At 41.4% G+C, this 16,833-nt stretch overlaps 1 protein-coding gene across 7 annotated transcripts in view; it reads left to right on the forward strand.

Moving 5' to 3' along the window:
- FHOD3 (formin homology 2 domain containing 3) overlaps positions 1-16,833 on the forward strand; it is a 1,375,152-nt gene that overhangs the window by 1,190,377 nt on the left and 167,942 nt on the right. For all 7 annotated transcript variants that reach the window (XM_086965361.1, XM_086965359.1, XM_086965360.1 and 4 more), the window contains one exon: positions 9,814-9,972. In XM_086965361.1, coding sequence (XP_086821487.1) covers positions 9,814-9,972 — 159 coding nt within the window. The remainder of the gene's footprint in view (positions 1-9,813; positions 9,973-16,833) is intronic.

Genomic DNA, 16,833 nt, shown 5'->3' on the forward strand with positions numbered 1-16,833 from the left:
ATCCTCAAAGGTTGCAATGAATTCAAGCATTCCATTCATCACTATTTTGTTTATCTTTGGCACAGCTATCCTAGTGCGGCCCAACTCTTTACCACTAAATAAATGATTTAAAGATCCTCATACAATGCTTTCAGAAGATAAGAAAACTGGGGTTCCAATTCCGATTTTCCTTGCATGGCGCGAGTGCTCAATGGCAAACTCGGCCCTGACCATACCTCTGCACAGTGAAAGAAGAGAGAATGTAGTACAGGGAGCTTTCCTGCTACACTTACATCAGATCTCCATTGGCTAGCAGACATTGATGGTCACAACTGAGTTGCTTTTAGGTCGAGCCTGGGCAGCGCATGCGCTGCTCTGTGGCATGCTATATTGGAGTATGGAATAGAAGCCATATTGTGTCATTGCCATTCCTAAATGCTGGCTTCTGATTCATTAATAGGCCTGTTAGTCCCTCCTTACTACAGCCTTGTCTTCATTTGGAACCTCCCATGAGGTCTGGCCATTTTACTTCGGTTTTTACACGGTAACTCTTTTTTTGTCTGTTAGCACTATTTTCTTTAATGAGTTTCTCCTACTGCAGAAACAAGATGCTTTCCTGCAACATTCAACGCGCCATGCGCGCTTTCACTTTACGAGCAGCATAGGGCAATGACACACGCTTCTTTGAATTGGTTGCAAATTTACAAGAGTTTGAGCTATTGGCATTTTAAATGACAATGCATTTTATTTATGTGTTAATTAGCAAAACAGATAAATAAAAGGCATTTCCCCAAATGCATCAAGAACCCATTCTGCGAATTCCAATTTGCGAAAAATACTGAACCGCAAATTGGAAATCACAGAATGGGATGCATCAAAAAATGCGATTCGCAATCGGCCGCAATCGCCGAATGCGAATTTTCAAAAATCGCAGAAAATTCGCAGAATCTCCTGTTTTCCCAACCACAAATTGCGATTTCGCAATTACCGAAATCGCAAATTGCTAGATCGCAAAAACGGGAAGTCGCATTTTGAGCACAATGATGACATCAGGATTCCAAGATTAGCGACCACAACCTCCTCCCTCTAAGAGGCGCCGGATGGTGCACACAGAGGTAGGTGGCATTTAATGACAATACGTCTCCCTTTTGACAGGAGAATATATCACCAAAATTCTCAAACAGTGTATGCTCTATTCATTTTAGAACTAAAAAAACCCAGGTGCTGTCCCCCAGATCCACCAGTCAAATCTAAGGAGCCCGATAGATACAGGTACAATTCCAACCTTATTGATTAGAGGCACACATTGGAGAACTTGGCTTTCAACAAAGTTTTATTGTTGTTTTATGTTTCACACAGACAACTTACAAAGCCCTGATGAGGGTTCGAAAATGTGGCATTCGAACCTGAAACGCGTCGGCATTCCGCAAGAGCCAATCGTATCATTAAGTGTCTCTGTTAAAAAGAAAAACACAGTTTGTGCTCTTGTTTTTTCACTTAGCTTTGGTTGTCATGAAACAGGAATTAATTTGTAAACATTCATGAATTGATGTGTTAATGTGTATTGCTCTGTGTTTTCCTGTGTTGTATTGATTGTTTTTCTTTTGAATTTTGTACGAGTTGTTCAGTTATTGTGATGATTGGTATAGTGCATCTTTTTCTGTTTCGAAAAGAAATTTCATAAAAGAACAAAAATATGATTAATGGGTATAAATAAAATTACCTTTTCAGGTGTTATTGATTTACACTTGTTCCTTTCTAAATAATTTTCCAAATAATCACTATTTCAATATTTGAGGTGTGGGCACTTCCCATTGTTTTTCATTGTGAAGAATATGGGCTCCAGAGAGACGCTCATTCTTGTATCACAAACATCTACCGAAATAGTCTTTTTTTATGCCAGGTTTTAATATAGTTAAGGGTAAAGGACGAATGCAATCCTTTTCCGGTGTCATGTCACGTATTTAGTTCGTAGTTTATATTGCCTAATAAGTATATATCTAGGGTAGTACATTTCAACACTTGTTAACCATTTTATAGCTAACAAATACCATTTTGCATGTCTTGTAAATTCTTAGCAAATTGATGACAAATGGATTTTGAAAGCTATAATAATTGTCTTTTTTAGTGTGATCCCAGAGCATTCCCAGAGTTCACGGCCCACTCGGAGTGAATTTAAGGCAAACAACTTTGCATGTAATATGTGTCGTATCATGGCACTGGTGCTTTCTAAAATGGATAGCAATTCTGTGCCTAAAACACTATAGTTGTAGGCGGTTGACAAACCTTTAGCTAAACTCGGCAGCAGATACTTGACTCACTGGAAGGTCCTAAGGTGACAGGGTATTTTGGGTTGCGCGCGAGATGATGGAGGATCCAGAAGCTGATGATCTTTACTTCAGTTTCTGATTATGCTGCTGCTACATGATCTCCCCTAAAAGCTTGTCCCATGCATGGATGATCTTCTGAAAATCCTCAATCGGTGTAGAGCCACTTCAATTCAACATCTACCCTTCCCTCAGGGGCTGCCTACTGGGTTGGGAGCTTCCTCTAGGGCAGAGTGCCCCAGCCATTGGGAAGGGTGAGGCCAGGAGGGCAAGAGGAAAGAGAAAACAACAGTTGCCAGTCCTCTGTGCTGTCTGGCTTGTTTCCCTGTGAAAGATAGATTGACTTAAGAGTCCATAATGATCTAGGGCAGAGGTCTTCAAACGTTCAAGCTTCCCTGCGCAAAATGTCCGCCGCCCCACAAAACATTTATGGAAAGGGTCCGGGGTTATTGGCATGCCTGCATGCAACATTAGGATGTTGGAGAAAGGCTAATGAAATCATTTCCTGGGTACAGTTTATTTAAATCATAACCTACTCTAGAATGAGAACGTTCGAAGTGTACAAATGCATCAACCAAAAATAGAAATTGACCTAGAAGCACTGCCTCTCATAATTGAAGTGCTCTTGACCCATCTCATCCTTAGGTCCCTATGCAATTGCACCTGCTGCAACCGATGGTTGCTACTCCCCTGCATGACTACTCTGTCTCTTTCGCCCATCCTTATCTAGACCATCACTCAAGGCCCAAATCCATAAGTCGCTTTTCCTTTATTAAAACAAAAGATGGAGCCCCACATCTTGACTCTCCTTCTCTGCATGTTTGTGACCTGGGCTTTGATACTAGCTTGAAAAATTGGTCTTTTTCTTCCCTTTTGTGTAGTAATACAACCATAGCTAGGGTGCAGTGGGCCCCTAGCACACCTGGCCCCTGATGATGCCACACCAGTTGTACCAATGATAGCTATTGCCCCATGGTAGGCTGCCTTCTCCGCAGCTGTCACCCACCACCGTCCTCCCCAGATAATCACCCCACGCCTGAAGCAGGTTGTTTTTGCTCTTTTGTGTTTATGAGCCCCACATTTCACCCCACCCCTTTTCCCTTGGCCACCATTCCTTAAGGAACACTGGTCCTGCAAGGGTGCCCTGGGTCCTAATACGAGCAAGTGAAATGGGCATCCACTACCTATCTGAGTAGGAAGAATGCCATAATTGGGGGGCAGGCCCCTCACATGCCCAGGTTCCAGTGACACCACATCTACTCCACTAATGATAGATTGCTTCCTGTGAAGCAGTCTGTCTCCTCTGCCATGATCACCTGTAATCACCACCTGCTCCTACTCCCATGAGGGCCATCCTTCTGAGGCCTGAGTGAGTCAGTGTCTGCGCCCTTGTTACAAAAAACAAAAAAACGTCCTTTCAACATATTGGCCTCTCTATCCTCTCCATCACTCAGACGCAGCAATCAAGACAAATGCAATTGGGGTGTTGTGGGCTCCTCACATCCCCGAGCCTTGGTAGCACTGCACCTTTTATATCAAAGAAAGCTATAGCCCCTTGATGCAGTTTGAAGAGCTTTGATGTAGGCGCAAAGGGCAAAGAGAGACAACTTTACCTGTTGCTTACTCATTTCCCTGACACATACCCGAGAGTGTGTGCGTAAGGCTGCTGCTAAGACCATTCAGAGCTTTGGACCATCTGTGAAATTTGGAAAAGTTGGCAGTCTTAGCGTCATTCCTCACAGTGGCCCCCTACAATAAATGTGTATTGTGACGTGCAGCATACTCTTATTTAGGGTTGACTGTTGACATACATCTCAGTTTCCAGTGGTAAGTCCTGTCTAGTCATCGAAAAGAGCTCTTTAATGTGGAGTCAATCGAATTAAAGGGTGTAGTTGTTGAGAGCTGCAGGACTCTTTCCAAAGGTTCCAGTTTGAGTGCTTAAGTGTTGATCTCCGCCAAACTATACGATCCCACAAACCTCGTAGAGTGCCCTGTGTGCCAGGGTGGTATTCTTTTGTCTGAAACTAAGAGGTCATTATGCTGCACTTCTGAATAGATCAAACTGGTTGCTAGTATTTTATATCTCATGTAAAAGAACTGAATCATTCTACTCTTCAACATGCTCTTTCACCGTGTAAATACTGAAACGGAAAACATTTCAGCTCTTTCTTTAGTGTCTGAAAGGTCTCTGCACTTCATTCACAAAACGTCCTGTGCACATGCGCAGGGCCAGGCTGTCCTTTCATTCCATCAGGCATTCCCCGGGTGGTCTGTAGACACTGAGGACCGGTTGAGGACCGGTTTTTGAAAGCAGAGGTTCTCTCTCTCTCTCTCTCTCTCTCTCTCTCTCTCTTTGTCGAGAGAGAGAGGAGAAAGGAAGCAGGGCTGGTTTAGACGTGTTTTGCCACGACTTTTATCACAGGTTCAGCGTTGTTGGAATGTTGGCTTCTCAAACTGCATATGAAAATATTGAACATTTACTAGGATTCTTGAATTTCAGTTGTTACCTATTAAAAGTTGTGGAGCTTTTGTGGTTGTTCTGTGGTGACTCGAGCTGCAAGGACAGGTAAAACCCATGAACTTTGTATGTATTTATTTCGCAAAAGGCTGCCTTTCAGGTAGTTACCCACCTTGGAAATGCACATACAGTTACCACTCTGATGTCCTCGGTCAAAATGAAGAAAGCACCCCTACATAATTATTGGGGTGCAGGTAAGTGATTTCAACACAAGGACAAAGTTTCCCCTTGAAGATAAGAAAACATAAAATGTGGAAACACACATTTGGGTCTATTTTTAGCCTGTAGAATCGTCCAGCTGGTGGAAATTCTGAATGTGCAAATTGTATAGATATAAGCAAGCACATGAAATCTAAGATTGGCGTATATATTTCCAGGACTATGCCTGGGATTCGTTGACAATCTAATTCAAGTCTTTGGTTTGCTCATTAATGAGTAGTAGTTCTAAGTGAGCAAGTTTCTCACTTTAAAATCTAGGCGGCTGTGAATAGGAGCCTTAGTAATTAAATTCAAGTGTGTGTTTACTTACAGCGACTTAGCTTCATGTTGCTGTTGTATTTCAGGGTTTGCATACAAGAGTCTAGAGCCATTCTGGTAAGAGGAAAGGTCTCTATCGCATCTTATGTTATGTTGTAACCCTTAGGTTACAGTAACCGCAGGTAAGCCATGTCAGGTCCCCATCCTCCCTCAACCTGTCCCTATCTCCTAGCTGCCACTGCAGACCACACTCCAACATTCTATTGGGTCAATCACTCTCAGCATTCCAGGCACCAGCACAGATATACAAGGAATGGGAACATACAGGATATTACTCTTCATGAGACCACTTATCTAAGTTTTCATTATTATTATGCTTCTAAGAAACACTTCCTGATGCCCTACGTCATTCAACTGTACTATGGCAAGTAAGAGGAACACACAAACACATACTAATCGAATTAACACTTATTACAAGATGTTGGTGATACATTTGAACTAAAGAAAGGTAGAACATTTGAGCAAGTGACATTACATCAACCTGGAACACGAATCAGTACTAAATTAGGGAAAAATCACGTTTTAGGGGTTGACAGCTCAACGTAGCTGGAGAAAATTGGGCATACCTTCACGTGTAGAAACAGAGAAACAAACTTAACAGACATAGAATGCAGTTTAAGTTTTCAACACATGATTAGGCAGCTTTAGTGCTATGTTGTGAAAAGACCTATTGTGAATAATAATATTATTTGCAGTGGGCTTTAGATTAGCCCATTGCTTCTCATTTCCTGGCTTACTTGTTAATCGCATTTGCTTGCTTCTTATGCAATGGCTTTCCATACTCTTTTTAGGTCTCGCCTGTCGATGCGCATGCGCATCGAGCAAGCGAGACTATGGGGGCTTATCCACTCTTTATCCACTGCAAGGAATCGTGGCGATTCCTTGCAGTGCCCGTGACTTTTAAGCTCAATGCGCATGCGCATTGAGCTTAAAAGCGCGTGCACGTCCGTCTTGTTTTACCCGCTCCGCCCCCTCCCCTTCCCGCCGTGTCGCATTTCTCCTCCCCCCTCCCCTCTATTCCCTCCGTCTTGTTTATTTTACCCGCTCCGCCCCCTCCCCTTCCCGCCGTGTCGCATTTCTCCTCCACCTCCCCTCTCTTCCCTCCGTCTTGTTTATTTTACCCGCTCCGCCCCCTCCCCTTCCCGCCGTGTCGCATTTCTCCTCCCCCCTCCCCTCTCTTCCCTCCGTCTACACGTTTATTCAGCATATGAGGAGGAGCGCAAGTAACAGGTCATCACTTCAAGGAGTTCACTTTAGACTGTCACTACATACTTGCATAGTGGAACTAGGACTATATCCCAGTCAGAGTCCATGACTTTGTTACTAGGTATCTCCAAACACCCCCACCCCACCACCACAGTTTTATATAAAGCAAACTCAACCCGAAAGTATTGGAGGGCTGTAAATGACCACATTACACAATGGCACGTTCATGTATAGGTCCGGGGAATTTAAGATATTTGCGCAGCACCAGGGTGTTCAGCCGAGACTCGAACTTGAGTTCCCCTTCCCCGCTCTCCATTTCTTATCCTGGACGACGAGCAGCATCTTTCTAACCAGCCAGACACTAAACAGGTAGTCGCCGCCCGGGCCCATGATGATAACTCACCTCAGGCTAGAGACGAGACTCCGACCGACTAACTAAACATTGTTCCCTATCAGATGGGCGTTACTCTGTGAGACAGTAAGAGGCTGAAACGAACAAACGCAATTCTCCAAAGCCAATCAGCACTTCCGAATTTGAAAGCCGCACTAGGATTGGTTAAAGTATCTCCAATAAACCAATCCCATTTCAACTCAAATGTTATACCGCGCACTCCCGGGCTATGTTAAACCGTCCGATTAGACGTTTTGCGACCCGGAAGTACTACAAGTACGCACAAATGAAACCAGTTAAAAGATCAACTGCAGACGATGGACACAAGACTAGAGTCACCGGCAGTCCGCGTAAGTAGCGGGCAGGTGTTTACCATACCATCTCTTTCGATTGGAGAGCACTTACCACATTACCGCCCTCCCCCAACTGGTCTCCTTATCTCTTTTCGTTAGGGACTGTCATAACCATTCTGGTCCCGCCATCATTACTGATAAGGCACCATATATACTACGTTCCTTCTATACCTTCTAAGTTTTCAGACTGCTCATTTGCGGCATTTGAATGCTTTCATCGTACGTATGTGTGCACTTGATAGAGAAATTTGTCTAGAGCCCATGCTCTAGAATCGGCAAGAAAAACCGACTGATAACTTTGTAGTACCTGCGTGGGGTTGAAATACACACATACCCTTCAAATGTCATATATTCACTTACTTAAACTACTGGAAATGAGGCATCATGTTACAAGGGTACATACATTTTTTGGTAGGGGGAGATTAAATGATTTGCCCAGAATCACAGGCTGTTAAGCCAACACTTAACACCAAGACTGGAACTTGGTTCCCTATGGCCAAAGTGGGTAGCTCTGACTGTTATGCCACATCCTCCTTTTGAAATGACTTGTAGCTTAGGCGCAAGAGCTGTCTACTTGGGAATGGGAAAGGCTCAAATTGTCAAGCCTGCAGGCTCTGAACCCTCTCACCCTCACACCCCCTCACCCTCAACCCCTCAAACTCACCCTCACTCACCCTCAACCCCTCAACCTCACTCACCCTCACCCTCAACCCCTCAAACTCACCCTCACTCACCCTCACTCACCCTCAACCCCTCACCCACCCTCACCCTGACCATCACTCACCCTCAACCCCTCACTCACCCTCAACCCCTCACTCACCCTCACTCTCACTCATCCTCACTCACCCTCAACCCCTCACCCTCACTCACCCTCAACCCCTCACCCTCACCCTCAACCCCTCACCCTCAACCCCTCACCCTCAACCCCTCACTCACCCTCAACCCCTCACCCTCACTCACCCTCACCCTCACTCACCCTCAACCCCTCACCCTCACTCACTCACCCTCAACCCCTCACCATCAACCCCTCACTCACCCTCACTCTCACTCACCCTCACTCAGCCTCAACTACTCACCCTCACTCACCCAAAACCCCTCACCCTCACTCACCCTCACTCACCCTCAACACCTCACTCACCCTCACCCTCACTCACCTTCACTCACCCTCAACACCTCACCCTCAACCTCAACCCCTCACCCTCACTCACCCTCAACACCTCACCCTCACTCACCCCCCCTCACCCTCACTCACCCTCACCCTCACACAGTGCAATAGTTCTCAGACCATTTCAGTTAGAGCTTTTAGAAATGTTTATGGCTTTTTTTATTTGTAATACTTTAGCATTGGCTACAGGAAACAAAAATGCTAAACATTTACAAAAAAAACCCATAAACAATTCTAAAAGCACTAACTCTAATGGTGCGAGACCTATTGCATTTCCAATGCTTGTTGAAGCAAAGCTTCTTTGCCATTCTTCAGATTGGACGACTTGTATCCTACCATTGATTACACTTAGGAAGCTTAGGGATGCTGAAGACCATTGGCAAAAAGCACTGGCAATCCAAAAGGCAAGCATTGACAAATCCAAAAGGAGAGATCTTTTTGCTTTGCAAATGATTGTTTTTTAGTTGGAACGAAAATATGCTTGGAGAGATAAAAGCAGCTTAAAGCAGCTCTTCTCTCTCTATTGGCAAACCAAATATATTGTTATATTGTTTTAAACAGTAGGTAGTTGGTATGATATGCTTCTGTTGTGTCAAGTGATAATTCAGTTTGTTTATATTTATAGATATTCCTATTTGCATATACAGCTGCGTTAAAATGAGGAACTGATGCATTCATTTGTCAATTCGCAAACATGCAGTCTTGATATTACTACCAGAGAGCACTGTCCTTTTAAACTAGATAGACCAGTCCTGCTTACTTGATTTTTTTTATGACAAGGGGTCACAGAGCAGCTGTTTCTTTCATTTGCAGTAATCTATAGTAGCTTCACTGAATCGGTTTTCCATTCTGTGACCCAGCTAATTTTATAATTCTGCATGTTACATACAGAATTCCCATATACATGCTTCATCCAGGTGAATTGGACAGGTTATTGCTGCGCAGGCACCCATCAAAGTGCTTTACATCACTTAGTGGCCCAACCCTTCCTTAATAATAACATCCCTACCTTGGGGATTACTGTTGCCCGTTATTTTGAGTATAATAGTGATATCTGGACCTGAAGGGAAGACACTGTCCGTGATACATGCAGCTAGTGAACATTTTGGAAGCTTTGTTTCTCAGACCATTTAAATGACGCTTTGCGACACTGCATATTTGGTTGTGTACCTAAAGTGAATATTTTTACCCTGAAGAAGTCCCTTGCTATGGACGAAACGTGTTTGCTGTCTTCAGTATATGGGTGAGATTAGTTTGAAGACAATAGAAGAAAATAAAGACAAGAATCACACAAAGCTTACTTGTTTGATTTTAAATTCTTCTTTCCCTTTCCCAAGAAAACTGCGGCTGATGGAAAAAGGCAGGAGGTAATAGTGCTCGATTCAAAACGAAGTAATGCAATTAATATTGGCTTGACTGTGTTACCTCCTCCAAGGACGATCAAAACAGCCATTTTGAACTTTGACGAATATGCCTTGAACAAGGAAGGGATAGAGGTAAAAAAACTGCAGATTCCTAAAACGTGACTCATGCTGACATGTTTTGTCTTTTTCAAGAAAAGATTGCCTTTTACTGTCATAATGTCTTTGTATTTGCAACATGGTGGGATATTATTTGTGCCTTACTTCGTTTTTTTGTGTATCTCTCATGGACAATTTGTTCCAAATGCCGACAGTGTCTCCTTTCGATAGTTGGAATATGTTTCCAGTGTACATCCTGACAAAATATTGACCAGTCTGATTAAAATTTATTCTATAGTGAAACATTTTGTATCTCATGTTAGTCCCAAATATTGCATGAGCAGATGTGCAGGTAACTTTCAGTTTTCATGTGTTTTCATCTGATTGTAAAAATGCAATGTCATAACAATTCTTATTGGAATTACCACAAATGGGCACAAATATGTTAGAGGTTGTGGCTATGCACAATTAATATGTCATTTTCTGTTACTTTATTATGCTCAAGTCATATAATCCCATTCTCTGTAATACGGATTCGCACTTTTAGCATTGCCGTATTTCAAAATGTTAATGGGAATTCCTGGCTAAACTCTTCTTAGGTCTCGCTACAGATAGTATTAGATGATTGTTGCAAGTCATCAATCCATCAAAAAGAAGTATAATGTAGTATTGAGATAAAGTTGGCATTGGGCAGGACCCTGGAATTAAGATATCCTGCATCAATTTCCATAGTGTTTTGGATCTGTCACACTTGCCATTATCTTCTGGGTAATTTGCATACTTAACAACAAAAATCTACCTCGAACGATTGAAAATTACTAAAAACGCATCTGCACACATTGCTGCACCGTGGCAGGCCTTTTGGCGTGCATAAGCAAGTCACTATTTAATTGCTGATTGTTGTATTTAGGTGTTAACCCAACATTAAGAAGCTGAAATCTTATTCCCATTCAGTGTTAACATGTAATAATGAAAACATAGCAAAGTAATACTATTTTCAAAATTTGTCACAGTACGCCACATAATTTGCCTTTTCTTGAAGCATAATTTAATCAACCCTTCCTCATAATTTGGGCCTTCCTTGCCACATAATTCGATGGGCCCGGGCTATGGGTCAACACTATTTAGCCATTGGCTTTCATATGTTTTTCATGGTATGCTATGTCTTGCTGGGCTTTTCATCATAGCTTTATCAGTTTGAGCATGCCTAAATTGTCCAGTTTGTTTCGCAATTAGATTCTGATGATGGGATCAAGTAGTCATTTGGTTACACTGCAGATGCAACATGATATGCAGAATGAAATTGAGCCCTACTTTATGTTGTTAGATGTATTTATTTTGCTGGCACAATAACAGTTTAACTTCTGTTTGACAGCTTCATTGCCATGGTTGAACTGGGACAGAAAATAGGTTGGGGCACCAAATTAAAAGTGACCCACAATAGCAAATCCGATAGCTAAAAAAGTGGCCCACATTTGCAAAATAGGCCAGTTTTGAACTTGCAAATACATCCTGTGTGGTTGTTTTGGCAAGGTATAGAAGACTATGCATTTGCTCTTGCTGCAGACAAATGTTTCTGGTAATATCAGAGAAATCAATAGTAAAAACCGGCCCACCAGACCAGGAAACCATCCCAGGAAACCAGTCCGTACACTGACCTGTCAGGTCAGCCCTTCGGCACTGGCTTGTTTGCCCTATAGGCCAGTCCGACCATGTTAATTGATTGTTGATTGGATGTCTATTGCTGTCATAGAATAAAGTAACACTGCTATTCACGAACTGTTTTAATTAGAGTGGTGTTTCTGGACGATGAATCAGTGGTAGAAAGCAACAGAGCAGTACAGATAGAGCATGGTTGAGTACACTGTGCAGGCCTATAACTGTAAGTGGTGTTGGAGACTATGCAGAAACGTAGGGTAAAATAACTTTGGTAGACTTATACTGTGAGCACACAGTGGTGGAGTATGTTACTACAGACAAGACGCACAGGTGCAGTCATAATGCTAGCAAAGTAGAAAGTACTGAACAAGCAATTTGGTAGTAGGAGGCAGGAAGTGGGTTAAAGTAAATAATCTTCAAAATAGTGTTTAAGCATTAAGCAATGGAAGAGGTTGTACAGTGGGTAGCTAGTGATGTGGTGGGTCTGGTGTTTCCTGGTGAGAATGACCAGCTTGTTCAGTAGGTAAGGCACTAAGCAGATGATGCCCAAAAAAACACTATTCGTCAAGAGGTTTATATGGGAGGGAAAATGTTTTGTGATGGGGCAAATAATTACAAAGCATGGGAGAATAGTTGGAGGAGGCAGGTAGATATTCGTGAATTGGTCCTCTTCTCCTGTGACTCTCAGTTATATTTATGGCGAACACTCCATTGCTGTTAGGCATTTAATGCATGCAAGACAAAAATGGAAGCTAATAGAAATGACTAAGAAAATTATTTCAAACAAATGCTTGCTGTATTTTCTCCATGTGTTTTTGTCTTTTTTATGCAATGACGCAATATGTCACTCTTTTTCATCCACACAAAAAACATATTTCTGCTGGACTACCAACAGAAATGTTATAACAACTGTGCTTAATTTGAGCTAGTGGTTTCCGGTGCTCAGCACCTAATTGTCAACACCTGCACTCATGAAAGTCTGCCACATGGTGGTGCAATTTGTCTAATTTAGAGATGAGCACAACAACAGTAGTTAATTAATAAATATACATAGCAAATGGCTACTTACTGTCCTCCAAGCCATTCTTATGGCTTTAGAGTGTCCGGAATAGTCTGAATTGTCACATGTGTAGAATTCCGATAATTCTCACATTTCATATCAGTAATATGTAGCTCTAAATCCGTCTCTAATTTCACTTTCAAATGATTGGTTTGTGGGGCTCATGGACGCACGTTTGCTGCAGGCAACATAGTCAGCACTGCTGTATCATTAGGAGCTCCTGAGAGGCAGCAAATAGTTGCAGCCATGGAACCAAGAGGACCTGCAATAAGGCCCTCAAGTCGCGAGGTATACTAATAACACCCTCTTCAGGATACAACCTACAATAAATCTACTGGTTGAACCATTGTAGCTGTGCAGGCAAGTAATTTGAAACAGTCTGGAGCAACCAATCCTCCTTCTGCTATAGGACGCTGCAACTAAGCTAACAACATCCTCTGTCTGTCTACCAGCCCCCCATATCAGTTACAATAGCGGTGATTCCAGGTCTTCATAGATACTTAGCAGTTGCAAATCCACCATGACTGTGTCCATTTACACAAGGGGAATCCCATGCAAGGAATAGGAAGTGGATGTTACAATACGTGGTTAGCTTTGTGAATTTGGGATAGCCCACAACCATGTTAATTTATGAGCATTCACCAACTGCTTTATATCTCATTCCCTCCCTCGACTTGGCCGGAAATGTGCTCATGCCAAAGGTTGAAGCAAGTCCATTTCTATGTTGAAAAGAGCCGTCCCTCCACCCAGTTGGTGGTGTATGGAGGATGGGAGGTATTTTTCCAAGTGTAAAAATGTTTACTCTGGAAAGCCAAAAGCAAAATAAATCTGCTATTGCTTATTGGTGTTGGCTTTTCGAAAAGCGAAAGTACATCCTTGCGTACTGTTCTGCAGTGGATACAATTCTTAAGCCTGCAACACTTTTACAGGAATACTCTTGGAAAATTATCACTGGTGCTGGTAACCAGGCTTAATCCTAGTATGGTTTGTGAATTCCCAAAAAGTGTAGAAGCACGTTCAAGCTGAGGGTGAACTCAGATGTGAATCTCTGCACTGTATACGTGTACACTATTTTGAATTCTGTCCAATGTGTTATTCTCTACAATTTTACAATCTTTGCTACTGAGTAGCACTCAAAACCTTTCCTACACACAGATAGTCAGTCAAAAGTAAGGCAGATTGAATACATTCCATATACCAGGGATCTATGATGTTACAACGCGTTATTTTACAACGCATGCTGTAACATCGCAACTTTTACAACGCAGGTTCCATTACATCGGATGCCATTACAACGCAGGACATTACATAGCAAATGCTATTACAACGCATACCATTACATCGTAAGTATAGGTAAGTATATCTATTTTTAAAAAATGTAATTAAGTTAATTTAATTAATTTAATTTAACTAATATCATGAAATTAATTTAAAAATTGTAATTCATTTAATTTGTTTAATTTAGTCTAATTAAATTTAAAAATGGAATTAATGTAATTTAATTATTTTAATATAATTTAAATAATTTAATTTAATTAATTTTATAATTGTAAAAAATTTAATTTAATTTGTTTAATTTAATTAATATAATTGAATAAAACTTAAAATTGTAATTAATATAATTTAATAAATTAAATTCAATTCAATTAATTTAATTAATTTAATTTAATTAAAGTCGTACTTTAAAAATAATAAACCCTAAAAACACCCCTGTACCCCAAAACCCAAACCCAGCCCTAAAACCTAAAAATATCCCTGTACCCCAAAACCCAAACCCAGCCCTAAAACCTAAAAATACCCCTGTACCCCAAAACCCAAACCCAGCCCTAAAACCTAAAAATACCCCTGTACCCCAAAACCCAAACCCAGCCCTATAACCTAAAAATACCCCTTTACCCCAAAACCCAAACCCAGCCCTAAAACCTAAAAATACCACTGTACCCCAAAACCCAAACCCTGCCCTAAAACCTAAAAATACCCCTGTACCCCAAAACCCAAACCCTGCCCTAAAACCTAAAAATACCCCTGTACCCCAAAACCCAAACCCAGCCCTAAAATCTAAAAATACCCCTGTACCCCAAAACCCAAACCCAGCCCTAAAACCTAAAAATACCCCTGTACCCCAAAACCCAAACCCTGCCCTAAAACCTAAAAATACCCCTGTACCCCAAAACCCAAACCCAACCCTAAAACCTAAAAATACCCCTGTACCCCAAAACCCAAACCCAGCCCTAAAACCTAAAAAAATTCCCCCTGTACCCCAAAACCCAAACCCAGCCCTTAAACCTAAAAATACCCCTGTACCCCAAAACCCAAACCCAGCCCTAAAACCTAAAAATACCCCTGTACCCCAAAACCCAAACCCAGCCCTAAAACCTAAAAATACCCCTGTACCCCAAAACCCAAACCCTGCCCTAAAACCTAAAAATACCCCTGTACCCCAAAACCCAAACCCAACCCTAAAACCTAAAAATACCCCTGTACCCCAAAACCCAAACCCAGCCCTAAAACCTAAAAATACCCCTGTACCCCAAAACCTAAACCCAGCCCTAAAAACTAAAAATACCCAAACACCCCAAAACATATACCTCAGTACCCCAAAACATATACCCCTATACTCATACTTATTTAAAAAATTACTTAAATTAATATATTTAATTTTTAATATTAAAAAACAAATAAATATGTTTATTTATAATTAATATAATTTAAATTAATTATATAATATTAAATAAAATAAAAAAAATTATATACTTACCAATACTTACGATGTAATGGTATGCGTTGTAATAGCATCTGCTATGTAATGTCCTGCGTTGTAATGGCATCCGATGTAATGGAACCAGCGTTGTAAAAGCTGCGTTGTAACAGCATTCCGATGTAAAAGTTGCGATGCAACAGTAACATACCAAATACCAGATGGAGGAGCATGCACATGATCCAATCAATCAGTCAGTCAGGATTTATAAAGCATGGCTAATCATTATAGGGTGATCTACGATCCACACCTTCATCAGCAAGAAACAACCTGAAAAAAATCATGTTTTTAGATCTTTCTATTGTCTGTAGCTTTTTTGCAAGATTTCATTTCAGCATAAGATACAATATAACATAGAAAATGGACCTTTGGGTCACCCCCGTCAGTCATGGGCTTGTTTCGGGGGAGCCCCATTGAGACATAGGCTCAATATGTTGCCAGTCATGTTTTGCGACCAGCCCATGGGATTTTGAAGATGTTTACAGTTTAGCACAGACGCTTGCATTAGTGTCAATGATTAGCAGTAGTCTAACTCTGTGATTAAATGTTCCTTGAGTTTGCATGCATCAGTGCTCTTAATTAGCATGCTGTTTTTGTTGAGTGGAAGAGAGAGCCCAACCCTTGCCAGGTGGGTTAGTTAAGTTGCCATTTAAAAAAAAAAAATGATGGCACATCTAGATACTTTCAATGAGTGTCATTGAAACCACCACTTTCAATGTTTCAATAATGGGGAGTTCAGTGCTTTTATTAAATATTTTGTTATTTGTAACAGCATCCCAGAGTCGTCAGTTATATATAGTATCAATGCCAAAGTCCAAAAACTAAACATACTAAGGATTCTAAAGTTGTGGTCTCTTCTTCTACACTCCTAAACTGTTAAAGAAGCTCGTCCAAAGAAGGCGTAGTCTGCCCAGCATCTTTCTACCTCTTTCATCTTTTACCTATTTTTACCGAAATAGCATAAATATCCTCTGCTATAGAAAGCTGGTCAAACAAGCATTGGCAAAGCCAATAGGTCTGGCATGCAACTGCCATTCTGTGTGCATGCATAAACACATTAAACCAGACCTGTTTGTCGATGCTTCCTGAGACAAGTCTTCACTCCACTGACCACAAGATATCACTGATGTAAAGCACTCCAGAGAGGTGAGACTTTGGAAATTACCCACTCTCCACCAGTGTCAGGCTGTCTTTGTCCCCTCTTTCTTGCATTTGTGTGCCACAAATATCATTTACCTTTCCAAGCCAGTGCAGTCCCCAGTTGTATTTGTCTAAGATCGCCCTGAAGAGACTGGAATTAAAAAAATAATGGACAGTGGATAATAAATTGCTAATATATCTTGCAAACAATTACGGCAAGTTATTTCACATCAAATTTAGTGTCGCTCTCCTTCACATTTAAGATGTATTATGAACAGAA

Source organism: Lissotriton vulgaris, chromosome 4_1, assembly GCF_964263255.1.
Source record: "Lissotriton vulgaris chromosome 4_1, aLisVul1.2, whole genome shotgun sequence".
NCBI classification, from domain to species: Eukaryota; Metazoa; Chordata; class Amphibia; order Caudata; family Salamandridae; genus Lissotriton; species Lissotriton vulgaris.